Raw genomic sequence first — 18,919 nt, forward strand, 5'->3', positions numbered from 1 at the left:
TTGGAGATTCAATCTATCTCACATATTCAGGTACTTATACTAACATTCAGCTGATGGAAATTGTTTTTCTATCATCTTGTAAATTTTTGTGTAAATTCTGTCTCTGCTGACTGATGTAATGCTTGGACTATTTTCTTATAACTGGGTCCTCCCTTAGAGTATTGCTTTATGTACTCAAAGCAGGAAACTGTTCTTTCCCTACATTGCCCCAGTAATCTACTGGGATTAATAAGATGCATTTAAAACTTAACATTTTGTTAACATTAACACTTTCTCAGGCAATTGTAGTAGTTAGTATATTGGAAGAAAGTATTCACGGCTATCAGCATTTCCCTCACATAGAAAGCTTCTAGCTAGTAAATACCTACAGTTTTCATGAAATATTTAGGACTGGCTATCAGGACATTATTTTGCTTCTAGCTCATCCTGATAATTTCATTTGTTTAAAGCATTAAATATACCAAAGTAGGATGTATAACAGTAAGAATAATTTTAAATAATTCTGTTGATGGGCTTATGGTTAAGAGTCCTTGTTGTAAAACATGAGATTTTGGGTTCACATCCTTAGTGCTAACATAAAAAGCTGGATAAATGGGTTCACATCCTTAGTGCTAACATAAAAAGCTGGATAAATGGGTTCACATCCTTAGTGCTAACATAAAAAGCTGGATAAAGCTATGCACACCTGTGATCTCAGCATGGTGTGAAGATCTTTGAGAGAACCTGTGTCAAGGGAGAAAGTAACAGAGGAGACCTTTCTCTGACCTCTGTACATGTGTGTGTGTGCTCATTTGTACATACATGTACCCAATGACCATACACATGGGGGGGGGGGAGAGAGAGAGAGAGAGAGAGAGAGAGAGAGAGAGAGAGAGAGAGAATAAATCAGTAGTTAAAAAGTAGTTCTGTTGAGAAAAGCTTATTGTCCTGGAGGACTGATTGCCAGCAGTCACGTGACTGAGTCACAGCGAATCAATTACTCAATCACTATTTTAAATCTGAGGATTGAAATGAGCTGAAATCCAAGGGCCTTGAGTCAGGGGGAGCTCTGGTCTCAGCTGTGCTCACTGGACGCCTGGGACTCAGCGTTTCGTCAGGAGAAGCAGACTCGTGTTTCCCATGGACACTACCCTGAGATGCTCTCCCTACCTCAGAAGCACTGATGGTTTGTGTTTTAGGCAAGCAATCTCGTAAGAGATCAGTGAAAAAATAATCCAGAAGCATTTTATTTTTCCTGGAGTGTTCGCTGTTGCTTCACAGTGTACTATGCACTAAAACGTCCATCCATGACACGAGGAGAGAAGACGGGAGCTGGACTCGGGGTGGGGTGTGCATCCAAGCATTGAGTTCCATCCTCGGAGGAGGAGTTGAATGAGAGCAGTATTGTGCACCGAGTCCATCCTTGCTCCTCAGTTTCTCCGCAAACAGCTTTTATTACAAAGGTTTCAGGCAGAGGGAATATTAAAATATTGAATATCTTTTCTTCTGGCAGTGGAGATGACATTTGCATGCTGTAGGGGGTTGGGAAAGGCGGGTAACAACACTGTTGTGGGAAGAAAACAAAGGACCAGAGGCTCAAGGAAGGGTTTTCTGTCCACTGTGTTCTTGGTAGTGGATGGAGATGAGGGTCTGAGATTCCTGCACTTGTCTTTGCAAAGCAGGTTTCTGCTGGAATTAGAAGGGGGTGGTTTCCTCTGGACCATTATTTCTGGACCTATGAGGCATTAGCTACCTCTGACTGCTGTAACACATGACCCCATACTTGGCCCAAAATAACACCGAGGGTACTATAGTTCCAGAAGCCACACTTCCAACACAGAGCTCACTGGGCTCACAATCCAGGAAAGAATTGCATCTTGGGCTATTCTGGCTTGCAGAGGCTGTGTGTTCTTGCTAAAGGCTCCCTTTTGCTTTCAAAGCCAGCGAGAGCACCTGGATTCTCTCTCACTTTCTGGTCCAAATTCTGGCTCCCCCTTTCACCTTCAGGTCCCTTGATAACCGCTTTGTATTCACACCAGACTCAGCCTGTGAAATCTTACTTCTATGTCCCACACACTGTAAGGTGGCCACAGTTTCCCTGTATTCTGATGTGGGCATCTGGCAAGGTCCAGGGAGAGGACTGTTTAAGCTTTGACATAATAATTCATCCATCCCAGTCAAGGCTGCACCTCAATCTTTTTGATCCTCTCTATTCCTCTTGACCCCATCTCTGTTCACACGCTATACTACCAAGTGTGGCCAGCCTGGGAGAAAGGCCTGTTAGGACAGAGAATGAAACGAGTGTGTGTGTGTGTGTGTTTTTTTTTTTTTTTTTTTTTTACGAGTGTGTTTTTAAGTGGTTGGCTCTTCACATGTACAAGTGTAACTCAGTGTCCAATCATTCTTCCAACAATCTTTTTTTGATGTCTGTGCTGGGTTCTGTTCATCGATGGAGGCAGAAGTGATTGAGCTGGACGCACCCTGCTCTCCGCTTTGGGAGGAAGTGAAGGACAGGAAGTTGGCAAATCAATGAGCACCAGGCAGAGCACAAGAAGGAGACTCTGTGTTCTGGCTGCGGGCATCGCAGTGAAGGACGCTTCTACGAGAACAGAATGGCAAGGCATACTCATTAAGTGAAGAGGGACAGAGGGTGTGGGAGGTACAAAGCCACATGACGGTAGTGGGGTTTCTGTTGGGGACAGAACGAAGGTCAGTGTGTGTGTGTACGGGAAAGGGAATCCGTATGGCATGCTCGTACACAGCTCAGCTGCCCAATCCCAATAAAAAAATTATTTTATTTATTTAATGTATGCAAGTACACTGTAGCTGTCTTCAGACACACCAGAAGGGGACATCGGACCCTATTACAGATGGTTGTGAGCCACCATGTGGTTGCTGGGAATTGAACTTAGGACCTCTGGAAGAGCAGTCAGTGCTCTTAACCGCTGAGCTCCAGCCTTCCAATCCCAATTCTTTACACCATGGTGAGAAATTTGTGTTCTAAGGTGTGATGGAAGGGTGTTGGAGGGTTTCCAGGCTGTGGGATGAATTAAATAGTGTGTGTGTGTGTGTGTGTGTGTGTGTGTAGAGGCCAGAGAGTAACCTCTGGTGTCTTCACCATTTCACAAGAGTTTCCCACCTTGTTTCAGTCTCTCACTGAACCTGGAGCTCACTGATTTGGCTAATTAGCTGGGTAGTGAGCCCTGGGGAGCCTCTAGGATCTGCCACACCTGGCTGCTGCTATTGTCTCCCCCCCTCCCCCTCCCCCTTCCCCCTTCCTTCCCCCTTCCCTTCTCCCTCCCCTTCCCCATCCTCTTCCCCTTCCTGATTATCTGTTTAACATGGGTGCTGGAGTGTGGTCTTAGATCCTTGTGCTTGTGTAAACTGAGCCATGTCTCAAGCCCAAATTAAATAATTTTTATTTTAGTCTTTTAATTAAAACTTTATTTTGGAGAACTTGTATAACAAAACAAAACAAAAGAAAACAAAAACACCCTCATGCCATGAGATTAGCAAAACTCAAAGTCAGTGAAGTTCTGTATAGATAGAATGGCCATTCTGACATCATGGGACTTGGGTTTGTATGATACACTTTCATTACCAGTTACATTGTGATGTACTTATCCACCTCTCTGCTGTGCCCCTCCCCCATGAGACAAATCGACAGCAGAGTTAGAACTAGAAGAGTATTGAGTTTGACTTCCCTGTTGTGACATGTCTTCCCCTGCATTCCATTCGTGGCTTCTAGTATTGCCTCCCTCTTGGAACCCTGGTCATCAGGATTCTGACTGACAGCTTCAAACGGGACCTCTCATGCCTATCAGCCCAGAAGGGAAGATTCATTTAAACCACAAGGAGAACAGGGTTTAAACAGGGTAGAAGTGGCTGGAAGAGAGAAACAGCAGGAGGGGAGCTTTGATTAGGGAAATAAATACAGGAGAAAGTGAGGAGGTTAAATAGCAATAAAGATATCTGGAAAAGTCACAGTGTGTCATAGTATTGTTTATTTACCTAAATTTTCACAGAAATTCATATAAAAATATGTATATGTGTGTGTGTGCACGTGTGTGTGCACGTGTGTGTGTGTGTGTGTGTGCACGTGTGTGTGTGTGTGTGTGCACGTGTGTGTGTGTGCACGTGTATGTGTGTTTACTTTTACTTTTGAAGACAACATGAATGCCCCATCTTCCCCACAGGTACATGCACACTGAAATTCTATTACAGATAACATGTGTAGACCAGAGTTTGATGTTTACATATTACTTATATTATTTGGTATTGTCAGTTTAGCTTGACAAACATTTTCTCAAACCTGCTGTTTGAAGGCAGCCATTGTGGCACTAGGACTTGCAAAGACAAAAGCAGTGGCCTCCACCTGAAGGATTTGTAGAACATCAGGGACCAAAACAGAGTAAGGAATAGAAGTTGATAAACAAAACAATGATTTATGAATAAAGACTGTGAGATGATGGGTTCCTGGGAGGGAATAAATAACTGGTTCTGTTTGGCTCTGTGGTCCGGAGTGGCACTGGAAGTGATCTTTATAGAGTATTAACATTGGGTGTAATTTGAACTGAGGGTTAGATGATACTAGGACTTCTGTAAGGACAAGAGAGAGAACATGAAGTGGATGGACATGGTGATGTAGGCTATGAAAGAATCCAGGCACACCCTACTGATGTACATTGTCTAGGACAGGAGATGAAGCTTTGGCAGATGTAGGGGAGGCTCTGTCAATGGAGTACAAAGTAGGAGAGATAAGATGAGGGCCAAGGATACAGGATAGTCCTTTGGGCATGATTAATCAGATGGTAAGAGTTGGGGTGGGAAGGGAGATAGCAAGGTGAGATTTCCTTAACCAGGAGGCAGGAGGGGAATCCAATGATATACTGCAGAGGGAGATGGTACAGTTGCATCCTGTGCTCAGAGAGAACAGTATGGAAAGGAACAAAACATCCACAAAGTGTTTGGAGCAGTGGCACGTGAGGAGGGGGCATTAACAGGAAGGGGATTGACATGTGAGAAGAGTAAGCCTGGAGCTTGCTTTTCGCCTTACTTTCAATAAATGCTCACTGTGAACTTAGTGTGTACAGTGCTCCAGGCTTACTCTTAGAAAACAAGATTCAGAAGAGAGATATTTGCTTCTGCTGTGTACACAGAGAGGGAGGTAGCACTTGCCTGTGGGTTCTCCTCTACCAGGGGCTGAAACTCCACAATCTGCTTCCTAATTCCAGAGTGGCATTTCTTTACTAATCTCAATGCAGTTACACATCAATCAACTTCTCACAATGTCTCCTATCTGTTCCAAGATCCGATCTGTATTAGCAATTATGGCACAGTCTCACCATACTTTTAATGTTTTCAAGTAATACTTAATGTCTTGATAAATTCTCATGATATAATTTTAAAGTACATAGTGACTTATACATTTCAAGTTTTATTTGTTTGAGAGAGAGAGAGAGAGAGAGAGAGAGAGAGAGAGAGAGGAGAAGACAAGGAAGAAAAAGAGAAGTAAGAGGAGGAGGGTGTTGGAAAAAGTTGGCAATTGCTGTCTCTGGACCATGAGGTATTGGAAGGGATTTATTTCCTTCCTTGTCTAACTTTCCCAAACTGTATACATGTTATATCAAGATGAATAACAGCACTACTTTTAAGAAATGCATGTTCCCTAAGAATGTATAGCACCACCAAGTTAGTAACATTTATAATGAGAATGAATTAGCATCCCAGTGGGCTCTCCCCTCTGCTACTGGCTTTGGTTTCAGTTGAGCCTGGTAGACATTTCACTCCACTCCAGCCCTCTTCCCTGATGCCAGAGGAAACAGTTCAGCTGCTGCCCTCTTACCTATGAGACCCCTGGCCCCTGAGCAACTTTGCACTGTTCAGTGTCTCTCGCTTTGTTGGGCTGTGAGCAGCCACAGGGAGCAGATTACATCAGTGTGAGTGCTCTACCACTGACCTACATCCCAGCCTAGGAACTAAGTCTCATTCATGTCTTACACTACAGTGTTGGTGTCTTATGTATGGTTATTCCTCAACAAATGTCAACATACATTTTGCATATAGTTAAGATTGACCTTGGACCTTTAGCAATGTGTGGTGTCACGTGGCATGCATTAAGTAATTTTTCTAACAGTCATGCCTTTGTTACAGAAGACAGGAACAGTTTCTAGGCTGCAGGGATAATCAAACACTGGAGTAGCGTAAAGGAGGTAACATTTCCATCCTTGGGGAGCCTTAAAAATTAGGCAAAGAAGACATCTGTGAGTGTGTCTGAAGCACTAAATCTGTCTGGAAGCAAGTAGACAGACAGAATGACAGATGGCTCTAGGATTTGATTACTGGGACTGGAGAAGGGAAGGCCCCCCCGAGGGGAGACATTAAAAGTTCTTCAACAGAGCTTTCTGCTTTGCAAAGGGAAGCAAGTTGCAGGAGCTTAGCTAAATCCCTGGGGGTTTAGGTCTCTTCTGTTGTCAGAGTTTAAAGCCACAGGTTGTGAAAAATCCTGTAGAAATCTGCAAAGCTAGAGCATGCTGATTTTCTGCAGAAAGTCCACTGTGTGCATGAGCCTGTTGCAATAAAAACAGGATTCCCTCCCCTCAGTAAAGAGAAGCGCTTGCCTACATTATATTGAATGCATAGCATTCTCCAGGGAAATGGAAACTCTTAAATGTATTGTAACACAGGGAACATTGTCACTGATTGCTGGGTAGGAGGGGACTGGGGTCCAGCCAGGAGGCTTTTCCATGTCTGGGGACTGGTGGCACTAGTCAGCAGCAGTGTGTGAGCAGGCAGCCACTCCCACAGAGCTCTGCTCTCCTTCCTCTGGCCACCGGACCTCCTTTCAGTTAAAGCATAATGATTGGGGCCCAGGATCTTTAAGTCCTAGCGGTGTAAGAGGAACTGAAATATACATATCCCTCTTTTAGGTATTTTACTGTAATGTCAGCTTTCAGCCACACGATGTCACGATTGGATTTTGATTTTTTTTCACATGAGTTTGTCTCCACAGGTGAAGGCATTTTCAAAGCTGGAGCAGAGAGATCTGAAACAAGGGGGGCAGCAGAAGTTCAAGAAGATGAAGACACCCAGGTTGAGGTTCCAGTGGACCAGGTAATCTTCCTGCCTCTAAACATTCACAGAACCCAGCAGTGATGGCCTTGTTACCCCCTTCCCCCCTACACTCAGGTGCCAAGAGGTCAAATGACTTCTGAGGTATACCAAGTTCTTCTTGGTACTCCTCCAGAAAATATCCACCTGCCTCTCTGTTCAATGTGCAAGTGCTATGTTCTTAATAAGCAGTACAAAACAGAGGGAGCTGGACGTGAGCCGCAAGCTCACAAAGTCCGATTTAAAAACGAAGCACTGGCTGGGAATTTTAATCTTAGGAAAAAGTCATTTTCTAAAAGAAAATGTGTTTTAAAAATGCCATGATATTCTCTCCTTCAGGGTCTTCAATATTTTTTGTGGTTAGATTTCTCTTCTTCTTTTGTAAAGGAACTGCTCACATAAATAGAATTCAAATGGTTTCTATGTGTGTAGTAATGTCCTTTCCTAGGCCAGGGGAACAGTGGACTTATTTGTGTTACAGGAAGGTATGCTAACAGAAGAAATTAAGACATGTTAATTCTGGCTAACTTCAAGAAGTAAGCCAGTTATCCATGTGCTTATGTGTGCTCATATGCCCAAGCCCCCCCCCCCCCCCNCCCCCCCCCCCCGTGTGTGTGTGTGTGTGTGTGTGTGTGTGTGTGTGTGTGTGTAGGTCAGAGGTAGACACTGAGAGTCTTCCTCAGTTGTTTTCTGTCTTACTTTTGAGACAGGGTTTCTCATCAAACCTGGAGTTCACTAGTTTGGTTAGATGAGCTGGCTGGCAAGCCCCTCCTGCTGGCAATCCACCCATCCCTGCCTTCTCAGCACTGGGTCAAAGATGTGTGCCCTGCTCAGCCTTTCCTGTGGGTTCCGGGCATCTGAAATCACCTCCTCATGCTTGCTTAGCAGGCTCTTACCACTGAGCCAACTCCCTAGACCCTATCATGCATTTTTTTTTGTTTATAGTAATTCCTTATTAAATTTGAATTATATGAATTACAGCATAGTTCTCTTTCCTTCACTTTTTTATTTTTTACACTGAAAGATTTTACAGAGTTCATATTATTAATACAGTGAACCTTTGAAAGCCCCACTGTATGTACCAAAATGAGTTCACACATAGGAGTCCACTTGTATTCTAAAGGAGATTATAAATAAGGCAGCAGCCTGTCTAATCCAACTATTGTACCTGGTACCATCAGTGTACACATTACATTGCTTTGCTATATCAAGCCTGGCTCCATATTGAAATAGCTTGGAGAACTTAAAAAAAATATTGATACCTGTGACCAAAAGAAATAAATTAATAAAAGACTCCCTGTTGTACTTTTTAATACGATCATTACAATTATAACTGGAGGGCTGGGGTTCAGTGTGAAACTCTGGAGAAAGGTAGAAGTCACTAGGAATTGCCATGTGTCCTGTGACTATTGTGTGCTATTTCCTTCTCTAAAAGCAAATTTCACAATAAGGCAGGTCCACAAGCGATCTTCCTACGTGTGTTTGTCTTATCAGGGTGGCAGTGAGACTGACTTCTGATTATTCTCCCATACTTCCTGCATGCATTCTTCCCAGTGAAAATCCTGTTGTGCTAAACTTCACAGATTTCAAAAATCCAATTTATTTTCTAGGATTTGCTCTCACTAATAATTTTTCATAAACCCCAGTTGTAGTTTTTTCCCCCCTGGGAGAAAACAGAATTTTAAGTCTTGTGTGAAACCATAATTAAATATTATATTTTTGGACAAAGAAGAGTAATCATGTATGCACAAAATTTATTAGTTGTCAAAGCTAAGACTAATTTATATTCTAAAGTCAAAACCTCTTCTCAAGCAATGTGTGCAGTTATGAGGGGCATGTGTTTGCCTAGGTGTTGTGTGCTTTGGAGAGAGGGGCATGGGGAGGGAGGATGGATCTCCTATGTCATTGGATCAGCCTTGCATCTCAGTGTCTGGTTTCTTATTGGACATGTGGAGATAGCTGAGAAAAATGCAGCCTGGGGAGTGAGAGACAAACAACTAATGGGCAAGAAAAGCACCAGGAGACTGAAGGACCTGGAGGAGAGACAGCCGGTGACAGAGGCTCCTCCGTGCTTCCCTCTGCCCTGTTCCACGCAGTGCTGGGATCCTCAGTCGAGTTTGTTCCACAGTGAGCACCAGGTGCTAGGGTCGGTGTCAGAGCCTCTTCTGTATGTTAGATGGCTTTAATCTGAAGATTGCATGAAGCCAGTGAGGGTGTGGAATGATAATCACCAGTGGCACCCTCTCCATAACAGTAAGAGCAGCTCTGAAGACCACACCCATTTGTGGTACACAATAAATATCAGCCACCTTTCATCAGGTGCCTACTAAGGGCTGAGAACTGCACGGCTCTTCTCTGGATAACTGTAGTGATCACTAGGCAGACAGACCTACCATCCTCATTTTCCATGAACACACACATATATGTACATATATAAATGCTGATAAATATGCACATATACACACACATCTAGACACATACATGTATGTGTGTGAATGTGTTGTCTGTGTACTGTTTTCACCATGTGGGTGGGCCCCAGGGATTAAGGTCTTCATGCTTGGCAGTAGCACCTTTCCCCGTTGAGCCTTCTCACCCTCTCCCTCAGTCTTTTCAAAGATGTTTGTATAATGAATGGTCTTGGACATACATAAAATAATCCTGTCATCTCAAATATTATGTATCTAATCTCTTGGTTTTATTTTTATTTATTTTTTACAATTTAGGTATTGTTTATTAAACCTTCTACCTAATGACTGTGGGAACTAGTTATTCGAATACTCCTCCTTCCTCCCTCCCTCCTCTCTCCTCTCTCCTAGCCATAACAAGTCAACACAAATATACAAGCATTCCTTACTGGGCAGGGACTCTCCCAGTAAGTGTTATATACTCTGAGCCCCACCTATTGGTATTCTCACCAGGGCTGCCATATCGTTAACTTCCAGACACTTTCATACTTCTGAATGTTCTTTCCCCTGCTTTGCTATCTGTGGATGTATGTGCTACATGTAGTTGATTGTATGCATGCACTCATGGGTATGTGTGAAGCTGGAAGGGTTTTTTTTTTTTAAGCAAAGGTGTCTCACTAACCCTTGAGCACATTAGTTTATATAACTGAGCCTCAGGGACTCTCCAGTCTCTGACTCCCCCTGCCCACAATTCTAGGTTGATGCCGCATATGTGCCTGGCTATTAAGTGGTGCTAGGACTCTGAGTCAGGTCCTCAGGCTTGTGAAATAGCCACTCTAACAACTGCACCATCTCCCCAGCCCCGAGTGTTCTTTTTATAGTGTACTATTCTTGTTTCATGGATGTGGCATCTTCCCTTCTCCAAATCCTGGTGCTCTGCTGTTTCTAGTGTGGTTCTTAGGAGGTTTTCTTCTTTGTTTTTCTGTTTTGATTTCTGCCTTAGTGCTTTGTGTGTGTGTGTGTGTGTGTGTGTGTGTGTGTGTATTAGTAAGGACATTGCATAGGCAGAGTTTACCAGCAGGAGAGATCCAGGGCAGTGTGCTTGACTCTCATTATTTACAGAAAGAACTTCTCTAAGTTTTGGTAGCTTTGGTATTGCTCTTCTGGTTTTTATGAGAACAGACTTTAGGTATTTACTTTGTTAGTGTGAGCGTAGTGCTGAGCAGTTAGGTCCTGAGGGTGAAAAGGGGACTTTGGATTCTTACCCAGAGACTAACTCTAGCTGGCTTTGGTACAGGGGGCATGTACCTATTCTTTACCTTTCCTTTATGCATGTTTGAGTTTTCTTACAGCTAATCTTTTTTTTTGGACATACAGTCATCAAGTTTATTACATCTCAATTTTTGTTGCTATTATTTCTTTTTTATGGTTGGGTTTATTTAAAAATTCCCTTTACTGATACTTTGGAGGGTCATTCGGAAGATGTCAGAGGGCAAAACAAAACAGAATGTTCAATTTAGAGTGCTCAGCTTGAAATTACTTTCATCCGAAACTGTCTTTATTTAATCTACGCTAGGGATGGAGAGCTGATGGCCTATGACCGGATTCCCAAGGAGTTAGGATGGAGAGCTGATGGCCTATGACCGGATTCCCCAGGAAGTGGTTAGTGGCCAACCTGGAGTAGACTGTGCCTGCATCTGTTGGCATGCCACATAGTTTTCAGCCAGTTCTCCCTGTTCTCCCACACTTGTCCCAAGTTAAGCCTTTATATTTCCTGCCCAGCCCCTTGGGAATTAGTTTCAGCTGTGACTACTGTTTACATCTGCAAACCGCAATGCCATTTCAAAGGCTCTATAGCCAGTCCAGAAGTACATCCAGAAAACAGGGGTTTTGAAATCTGAACCCTCAGATTTCCTGGCTTGGTTTATCACTGACTCTACCTGTTTCTTGGAGATAACTAGCAATCACCTGCAGCTTCTTCCAGCAGGACGCAGGGCTTACAAAGTATCCAGTTTTCATATACAGCAACACAACCCCGACTCCTCTTCAATCAAGTGCATTTACTAAACAGAAGTGTAAAACCTTTAGAACCAAGGGGAACCTGGATGCAATTTTTTATTTTGTCACAGAAGAAACAAAATCCTCATTAGAGAGAGTCATTCTTCCACAGAAACCCCACCTGCTGCTGACGCTGTTGGCACAGGAGGAGTCCAGAGGCTTCTGGGTTATAGTTCTCTTAGACCCTCAGGAAGGGCAGTGGAGAGATTGGGAGCTTCTGATTTTTCCATAATTGGTCCCATCTTCTACCTGAGCACAGGGCCACTCAGTCTTGGCGAATGAAAGGAATTAGAACTACAAGTTGAGTGGTACTCCCTGTATCCCAGCCACAGGTCTGTGGTGGATCAAGTTCCTGCTGGTGCTGTGAGCATCCCAGACACAGGGAGCATTAGGCTGAGGGTGAGCAAGACCCCTAACCTTCTGTGGGCTCACCGGAAATGGGGCTCTTAGTGAATCCGTGTTTGTAGATTTATGTTTAATTGAGAGAAATGGTGTTAAACATTAAAAGTAGCCTGTGGGGATTTCCATGAAAATGAAAGAAAACCAACATTTCCTTTTAAAATGAGAAAACTTACTGTGTTCTCCCTCCAGTGATGACTTCATAATCTCACACTACTCAGATACTTCTGGTAAACTACATTTTCATATGGGCGTTACAGGAGCTCAGAGCTCTCCAGGGCCTGGGTGACAGCCTCTGGACCTGGGCTCATGCCTCTGCAGATAATCACCATTTCTGTGGTCTTTGTGCCCTCAGAAAATGTCACTCCCCCTCCTCCATGAAAGTAAGCCAGAAAGCGGAGAAGAAGAAAGCAGTACTTAGCTATCATGAAAAATTGAAACTGATTATTTCCAAATACCTCATTCAACTTGGTAGGAGATGATTTTAGTTTCCATGGGAACAGAAATAAAAACAAGCACGATAATTTCTGTACTTCCACTGACTGCTAGTGCCTCTGCCATAAAGAACAGAAATACCTTGTATTCCATAGCGAGCAGCAGACCTGCACACAGGGCCACGCTGCCCCTGCGGGGGCAGGCAGTAGTTCCCTGGGAGCCCAGCGGGCCCTCCGTGTTTATTGATCCAGCTCTTCAGTTTCTCCCCGTTTCTCTCCAGTGGTGTTTTCAAGGTGGGAGTAACGCTGTTCAGGAAAGGGGGCAGAGAGAACACCTGGACTGGAAAAGTCTATGTATTTTACATAGCTGACATCTTAGCACTTGAAGATAGAACTCACAGGTGTTGATGTCAATACAATAAATGAGGGCACCTTTTTCTCAGTGGGCTGGGAATCAGCCAAAAAACCTGAATGCTGTGAGGATATAGCCCCAGTGACAACCAACCTAGACTTTCCCCAACTTTTCATACACATCAAGTGCCTGCTCAGAGTGTGAGAAACTAAGTAGTAAGATGTGATGTGGGCAGATCTGGGCAGCAGTTACTCAAAATGTCATTGCCAGTGTCAGGTTAAAGAGGAAATCTGCTCTAGCTCCTCTACTAACAAGTATCAAGGGCAATTACTAAGATATATTACATTATACATTATGTGATGTGTAATATACTACTAATAAAGTATGTGCTTTTTAAAAGGCAAAAGTTGATTTTCATATGCAGAGCTCTGTGTTTAAGAGTCTGAGGTGTCTGTGATTGTACACCTGTATAGTATGTATACACTTCTCTAACTCACGAACTTCATGTGCTCTGAATGAATGCCAACGAGCCTGGGAGACTGGGCCCACAGATGTTTAAGTGACTTCTGCACTCATGGTTATGTGGTTATGTGACGCATATTTCAAATAGAGTAGAAGGAATAAATCTCTAAACTCCAGTGAAACACAATTGTGCCTTATGTATAGTATCGTGCAATTACTCATAGGCATGAGCTCGTTGTGAAATTTTGAGATATGTATATCCCTGAGAGAAACGGTTTCCATATGAAAACCTGTTTTCTGAAAAATTGAGTCACAAACCGACTAAAATTTGATGTAAGTGTCGGGTAGAGGACACGATTATGGGAAAAACTCTTTCCGAGTCACTGTGCTCGCAAGTCTGTGTTCCTGACCCAAAATTATCCCATCCACAGTCATCTCTTTTATTTTTCTCCAGATCCCAACCAATGGGCTGACAGGTTTAGGATAAAAATGTAGCTTTCTTTTAAAGAGGCGTCATCACAACTAGAACGCCTGCTTTAATGTGACACATTGGAGACCAGGCTTGCTGCTCATGTGGTCTAGAACTCTGTGGTGGTGTCTCCAATGGGTCCAGCAGGGATGGCGTCAGCAGTGGAGGTGTTACCAGGTACTGAGTGCTAAGGCTTCTGACTCGGAACCTGATGCTCACGATGTGTGAGTAACCGCTTCAGAGCAGAATTCTATTTTGCTCTCTAAACTCTTCATCTCAGGAAGCGGTAGGGAAAATTTACTGAATTCTGTCTTCTTCCATATCTGCAAATTAGGATAATAACAGTGTTATTCTTGAATCTCTGTTGAAGGTTAATGTGAATGCCATTATGCATATGAGATGCATAGAACATGACACCAGGCACCAGGAGAGAGCTTGATAAATGTGCGTCTCTCTCCTCTTCATCAGCGAGTTCCCAAGGCAATTGTTACCCCTTTACCTCATTAAAGACTATGAACATCATCACTAGTCTGCCACAGTGGGTTTAGAAATGGATAAGAGAAGGCCTCTGTTGAATGATTTCCAGGGGTCTCCACAGAGGAGACTGACATTTCTCCCATCATTCCACAATCATGCCAGTATTTGGGAGGTGGGAAGAGGCTCTTTTTCTGGTTAGCAATTTTGTGTTCGCTAATTTTGTATGACCTATAATTAGATGATTAGAGTCCTAAAGGAATCAATGAATACATGGAGAGGGTGCCTAGCAGTGAGTGATTCCACCTGGAGGAGCCAGGCAGCTTCCTGGAGTGGCTGTGCTAATTGTGGGAAAGATGCACTATCCATGCACAGACATAAGGAACAGTTTGGATACTGGTTGTACAGCGGAGCGGACTAAGGATATTTTTTGTGTATGTTTCTTTCTTAGAGGATTCTCCTCACATTAAATTTCAATCAGGGAAAGGCTCCATTTATCCTTCTCAATTAAGGATCTCTCTCTCTCTCTCTCTCTCTCTCTCTGTCCTCTGTATATGTGTGTGTAGGGAAGGGAGTAGTACTCAGGTAGTGAATGAGTGGACTAGGGTTGCTAACACAAAGAACCACAATGGGAGTGGCTTAAGCAGCAAGAATCTTTTCTCTTTTTGTTCTGGGGGCTGCAAATCTCCAATCAAGATGATGATCTGGATGTCCTGAGGCATCTCTTGGGCTTGCAGATCACTGTCCCCCTGCGGTCCTCACTCAGACTTCCCTCTGTCTCTGCAGTTATCCTCTTTCTTTAAGGATACCCATCACATGCCGTTCAGGACCACAAATGGCTTCGCTTTGACTTAGTCACTTCTTTAGAGACTATCCCCAGGTTCAGGGGCTAACATCAGTTTATGAGTTGCAGTGGGAGGCCAGAGACACAGTTGAGTCTGAAACTATGAGAAAACTGAGTGTATCTCTGATTTCATGCTACCCAAAAGATCCCGGAGGTAATAGAGTGAGAGGATGAAGTCAGCTTTTAATGCCTGCATTTGTTTTGTTTTGTTTTGTTTTTGGACAGGATTTCTCTGTATCACCATGGCTTCTGTAAGACCCGGCTGGCCTAGAACTCAGAAATCTGCCTGCTTCTGCCTCCCAAGTGCTGGGATTAAAGGCGTGTGCCACCACACCCAGCTAATGGCTGCATTTGTAAAAGGCATCACCAGTGAGAAGCTGGGCAGAAGCAGAGACAGGATCTCTAGCTCTGTGTTCAGAGGGAACTTGTGTTTCTTTATCTTTTTTTGATGTAGAAAGGTGTTGCAATCTCCGGTCCCAGAAAGCTGGGACACTTTCCCTCTGTCTCATTCTCTACCTTGGGGATAATCACATTAGCCTGTTGGGAAGTGAAATGTAAAATACTTTGAGAATAACAGCATGCTGCCTGGGGGTGTGCATCAATGGCCACAGCAATGTGGAGCAATTTGTTACCTAAGAGCTGCTGCTGTTGATTTCGGGAAGAGACCTTTGCTGTCTCTCTCCTGGCTTACGTCTCCACTGCTTTAGGAAGCAGCAGGTTGGAAACAAGTATGCTTTGAGATTGCAACTTTGTTGCCGAAAGTGTGCGCTAGAGATCTTGAACTACTAGTGGGTGCTGCTGAGAGGGAGGCAGATTAGCTTTTGAACACTGTACCTAACCATCCCAAAGGGCTCACGTCACACGCCACTTTTCATTTTAGTCGCTCACTAAGTGACTTAATCTCTTTTTCATTACATTTTAAAATTATTTGTGTGTATGTGCACGGACAAGTGTGTGCTGCAGTCCAGGTGTGGAGATGAGAAAACTACTTGTGGCAGTCAGTTATGTCATTCCACAATATGGATTCCATGGATGGAACCTATGTCCTCAGGCTTGGCAGCAATCACCTTTACTCACTGAGCCATTTTGTAGTCCCACGTGGCGTAATCTGAAAGCCACTTTTTGTCTTTATGTGAATGAAAAAGTATACAGCTCTAGGAGAGCCCCGAGGAAATGAATTTGTTCATACAACAGTGTAAGGTCTGTATCCTCCCCGCCCCTTTTGAGACAAAGTTTCACGTATTCCAGGTTGGCTCAAATTTACTATATAGTTGAGGATGGCCTTGAACTTCCTTGTGCCTCTACCCCCTGAATGTTGGGATTAGAAACATGTGTCACAGCACCCTTTACTACATCTGCTTTTATTCAGCTCTGGGGTTTGGAACCAGGGTTTTGAGCGTACTAGGCAAGCACTTTACCAACTGAGATTTTGCCTATGCGCACTTACCCTTTGCCTGAGCCATCCTCACCTTCAGAGGGGACTGAAAACTTTCTGAGCTTCCTGAGTCTGGGGTATGGCTACCTTCTTGAGTTTTACCAACCTCTCTCCCCTCAACAGAAGTGAATGCTTCAGTTGGGATGAAACAGCTACACAAGGAGGCCCTGGATAACTGCCATCATAGAGAGGAGGGTGACTCTCTTTGCAGGACCTTACCACAGTTTAGGTTTTAATTATGTGTGTGTGTGTCTGTACATGTGTGTGTGTGTGTGTGTGTGTAAAGGTGTAAAGATGGGTCTTCTGGAATGGATTGATTGATGTATACACTAGAAATATCTTTATTAATTTAATATATGCTTTAAAGGCATTTATACCCCCAAAAAGCACATTGATTTTTCACTTATTCATTACAGATCTGTCAGAGCAGTGGGTTTTGTTTTGTGTTTTGTCTTGTCTCTCCCCTCCACTCCCAGAATAGCAGTGTCATGGTAATAGTAAGTTTTGTTCCAGACTCAGGGTAATTTAAAGGATTATAAGCCTTTTAACTAATGTTACCATCTCATTTAAATTGATCAAATTGCTATTTCAGTATCATAATCATGCATCTTTTTAAGCTGTGCTATGCAGCGATGGCTTTATTTGATGATCACTAAGTAGCCATGCTGGGGAAGTCTAATGGAAACAATGAGACGAGAGCCTAATGCTGATGACACCAGTGCTGGTGATGATGGCAGCAGATCAGAGTGTGAAGTTACAACTAGACACTAAGACATTGGGGATCGCACCAACCCTGTGCAAAGAGGAAAAATTAAACCTCTGGGAATTAGTCAAAGAGAGGAGGGGGAAAAAATCTAAAAAAGGAATCATGTTCTTATTTTATAATTAATTATTAATTACAAATCCAGATGTCAGGGAAACAGGTTCCCCCTGCCCCACTTACATGTAATCATCTCAACAGACTTTATTGACCACTTGGAGAAGCAAGAGCTGCATTTACATGTGAAAACAACTGAATTATGAGTGTTACATCTATTTTTTATGACTACGTAATCTAGACACTCCCCTCCCCATGTAAGGAGGATTGTACTGAGGCCCCAAAGCCAGGAAGTTACCCATGGTGAAGAAGTGGGTCAAGACTGCTGTTGACCCTGGGTGGTGGGGTTGTTGATACAGGAAGTGATGTCAGCACAGGCCAGCCTAGGCTTGAAATATGGGAATATGTCCCGTCTGAAGCAAACTCACAAACAGCACATGAAATAGTTTTTAAGCTACTGGTGTGCAATTATCCTATTGTCTGAGAAATTTTGAAAGAACCCAGCTCTTCTCAGCTGTTAGCACTGAAGTGTTTCTGGATTTCTGTTCAGCACTTCTTACACAACTCTGCCCACCCTTTGGTCTTATTGGAAGCTTCTGAGAAAGGCTTCAGATTGCTAATTCCTTAAACAGTTCAATCAATGAAGCATGGTGCAGGCGTCACTTACCCTGGCCACTAGAAGGGCACATGAGTGTCCCCCTGGCAGCATCGAAGTGAGGGATACAGCCCTATTTTATGATATCTGCTTAAGGTGGGATATCAGGACTTTGAGACAGATTTTCTGGGCTCAACACTCACCCATCTTGGTATCCTGTAAGCACTGAGAGCATCAGTATTTTTTCATTCATATCATTGGGACAAGGAATGTGCCACACGGGACTTCAGAGGGGTTCCATGGAGGTGCTCTGTGCTGGCTTTTATACCAGTGAGGGGTTCTTTCTCTGGCTCAGTAGCATGTGTTGGGGGGCATTGCTCTCTTGAGCTCAGGTGTTATAAACCATGAGTGTGGAATACATGTGCATTCTTGAGTATCCCCATTTTAAATTTCATGGTGTTTTCCATCACGTACAAGTTTCATCTCTTTGATTTAATTTATAGGTATTTTTTCCTTTTAATGTTTTTGTACATGGAATTGTTTTAGTAATTTCCTCTTCAGTTTATTCATTGTTAATATATAGAAGCAATAATTTTCACATATTTCTTCTGTTATTATTATTATTATTACTGTTAATTTCATTTATGTTTTCTGAGTTAGGTCTTTCTATGTAGCCTTCAATGGCCTGGAACTTGTTATGTAAGTCAGGCTGCCCTGGAACTTTTAGTGATCCCTCTGCCTTGACTCCCTGAGTGCTGGGATTATAGGCACAGGCTACCACATTTGCCTCTTTGTTTTGATGACAGTGTTGCCTTCTCCTTTCCCAGTGCATCTATTTTTTTTTAATTTTTTTATTAGGTATTTTCCTCATTTACATTTCCATTGTTGTCCCCAAAGTCCCCCATACCCTCCCCCCACTCCCCTACCCACCCACTCCCACTTCTTGGCCCTGGCGTTCTCCTGTACTGAGGCATATAAAGTTTGCACGACCAATGGGCCTCTCTTTCCACTGATGGCCGACTAGGCCATCTTCTGATACATATGCAGCTAGAGACAAGAGCTCCAGGGGATACTGGTTAGTTCATA

At 43.4% G+C, this 18,919-nt stretch overlaps 1 protein-coding gene across 2 annotated transcripts in view; it reads left to right on the forward strand.

Moving 5' to 3' along the window:
* The window catches only part of Dcdc2 (doublecortin domain containing 2), a 154,488-nt gene that overhangs the window by 125,255 nt on the left and 10,314 nt on the right, over nucleotides 1–18,919 (forward strand). For both annotated transcript variants that reach the window (XM_029468605.1, XM_021180583.2), the window contains one exon: nucleotides 6,992–7,092. In XM_029468605.1, the coding sequence (XP_029324465.1) occupies nucleotides 6,992–7,092 (101 nt within the window). The remainder of the gene's footprint in view (nucleotides 1–6,991; nucleotides 7,093–18,919) is intronic.

This window comes from Mus caroli, chromosome 13 (assembly GCF_900094665.2).
Source record: "Mus caroli chromosome 13, CAROLI_EIJ_v1.1, whole genome shotgun sequence".
Lineage (NCBI taxonomy): Eukaryota > Metazoa > Chordata > Mammalia > Rodentia > Muridae > Mus > Mus caroli.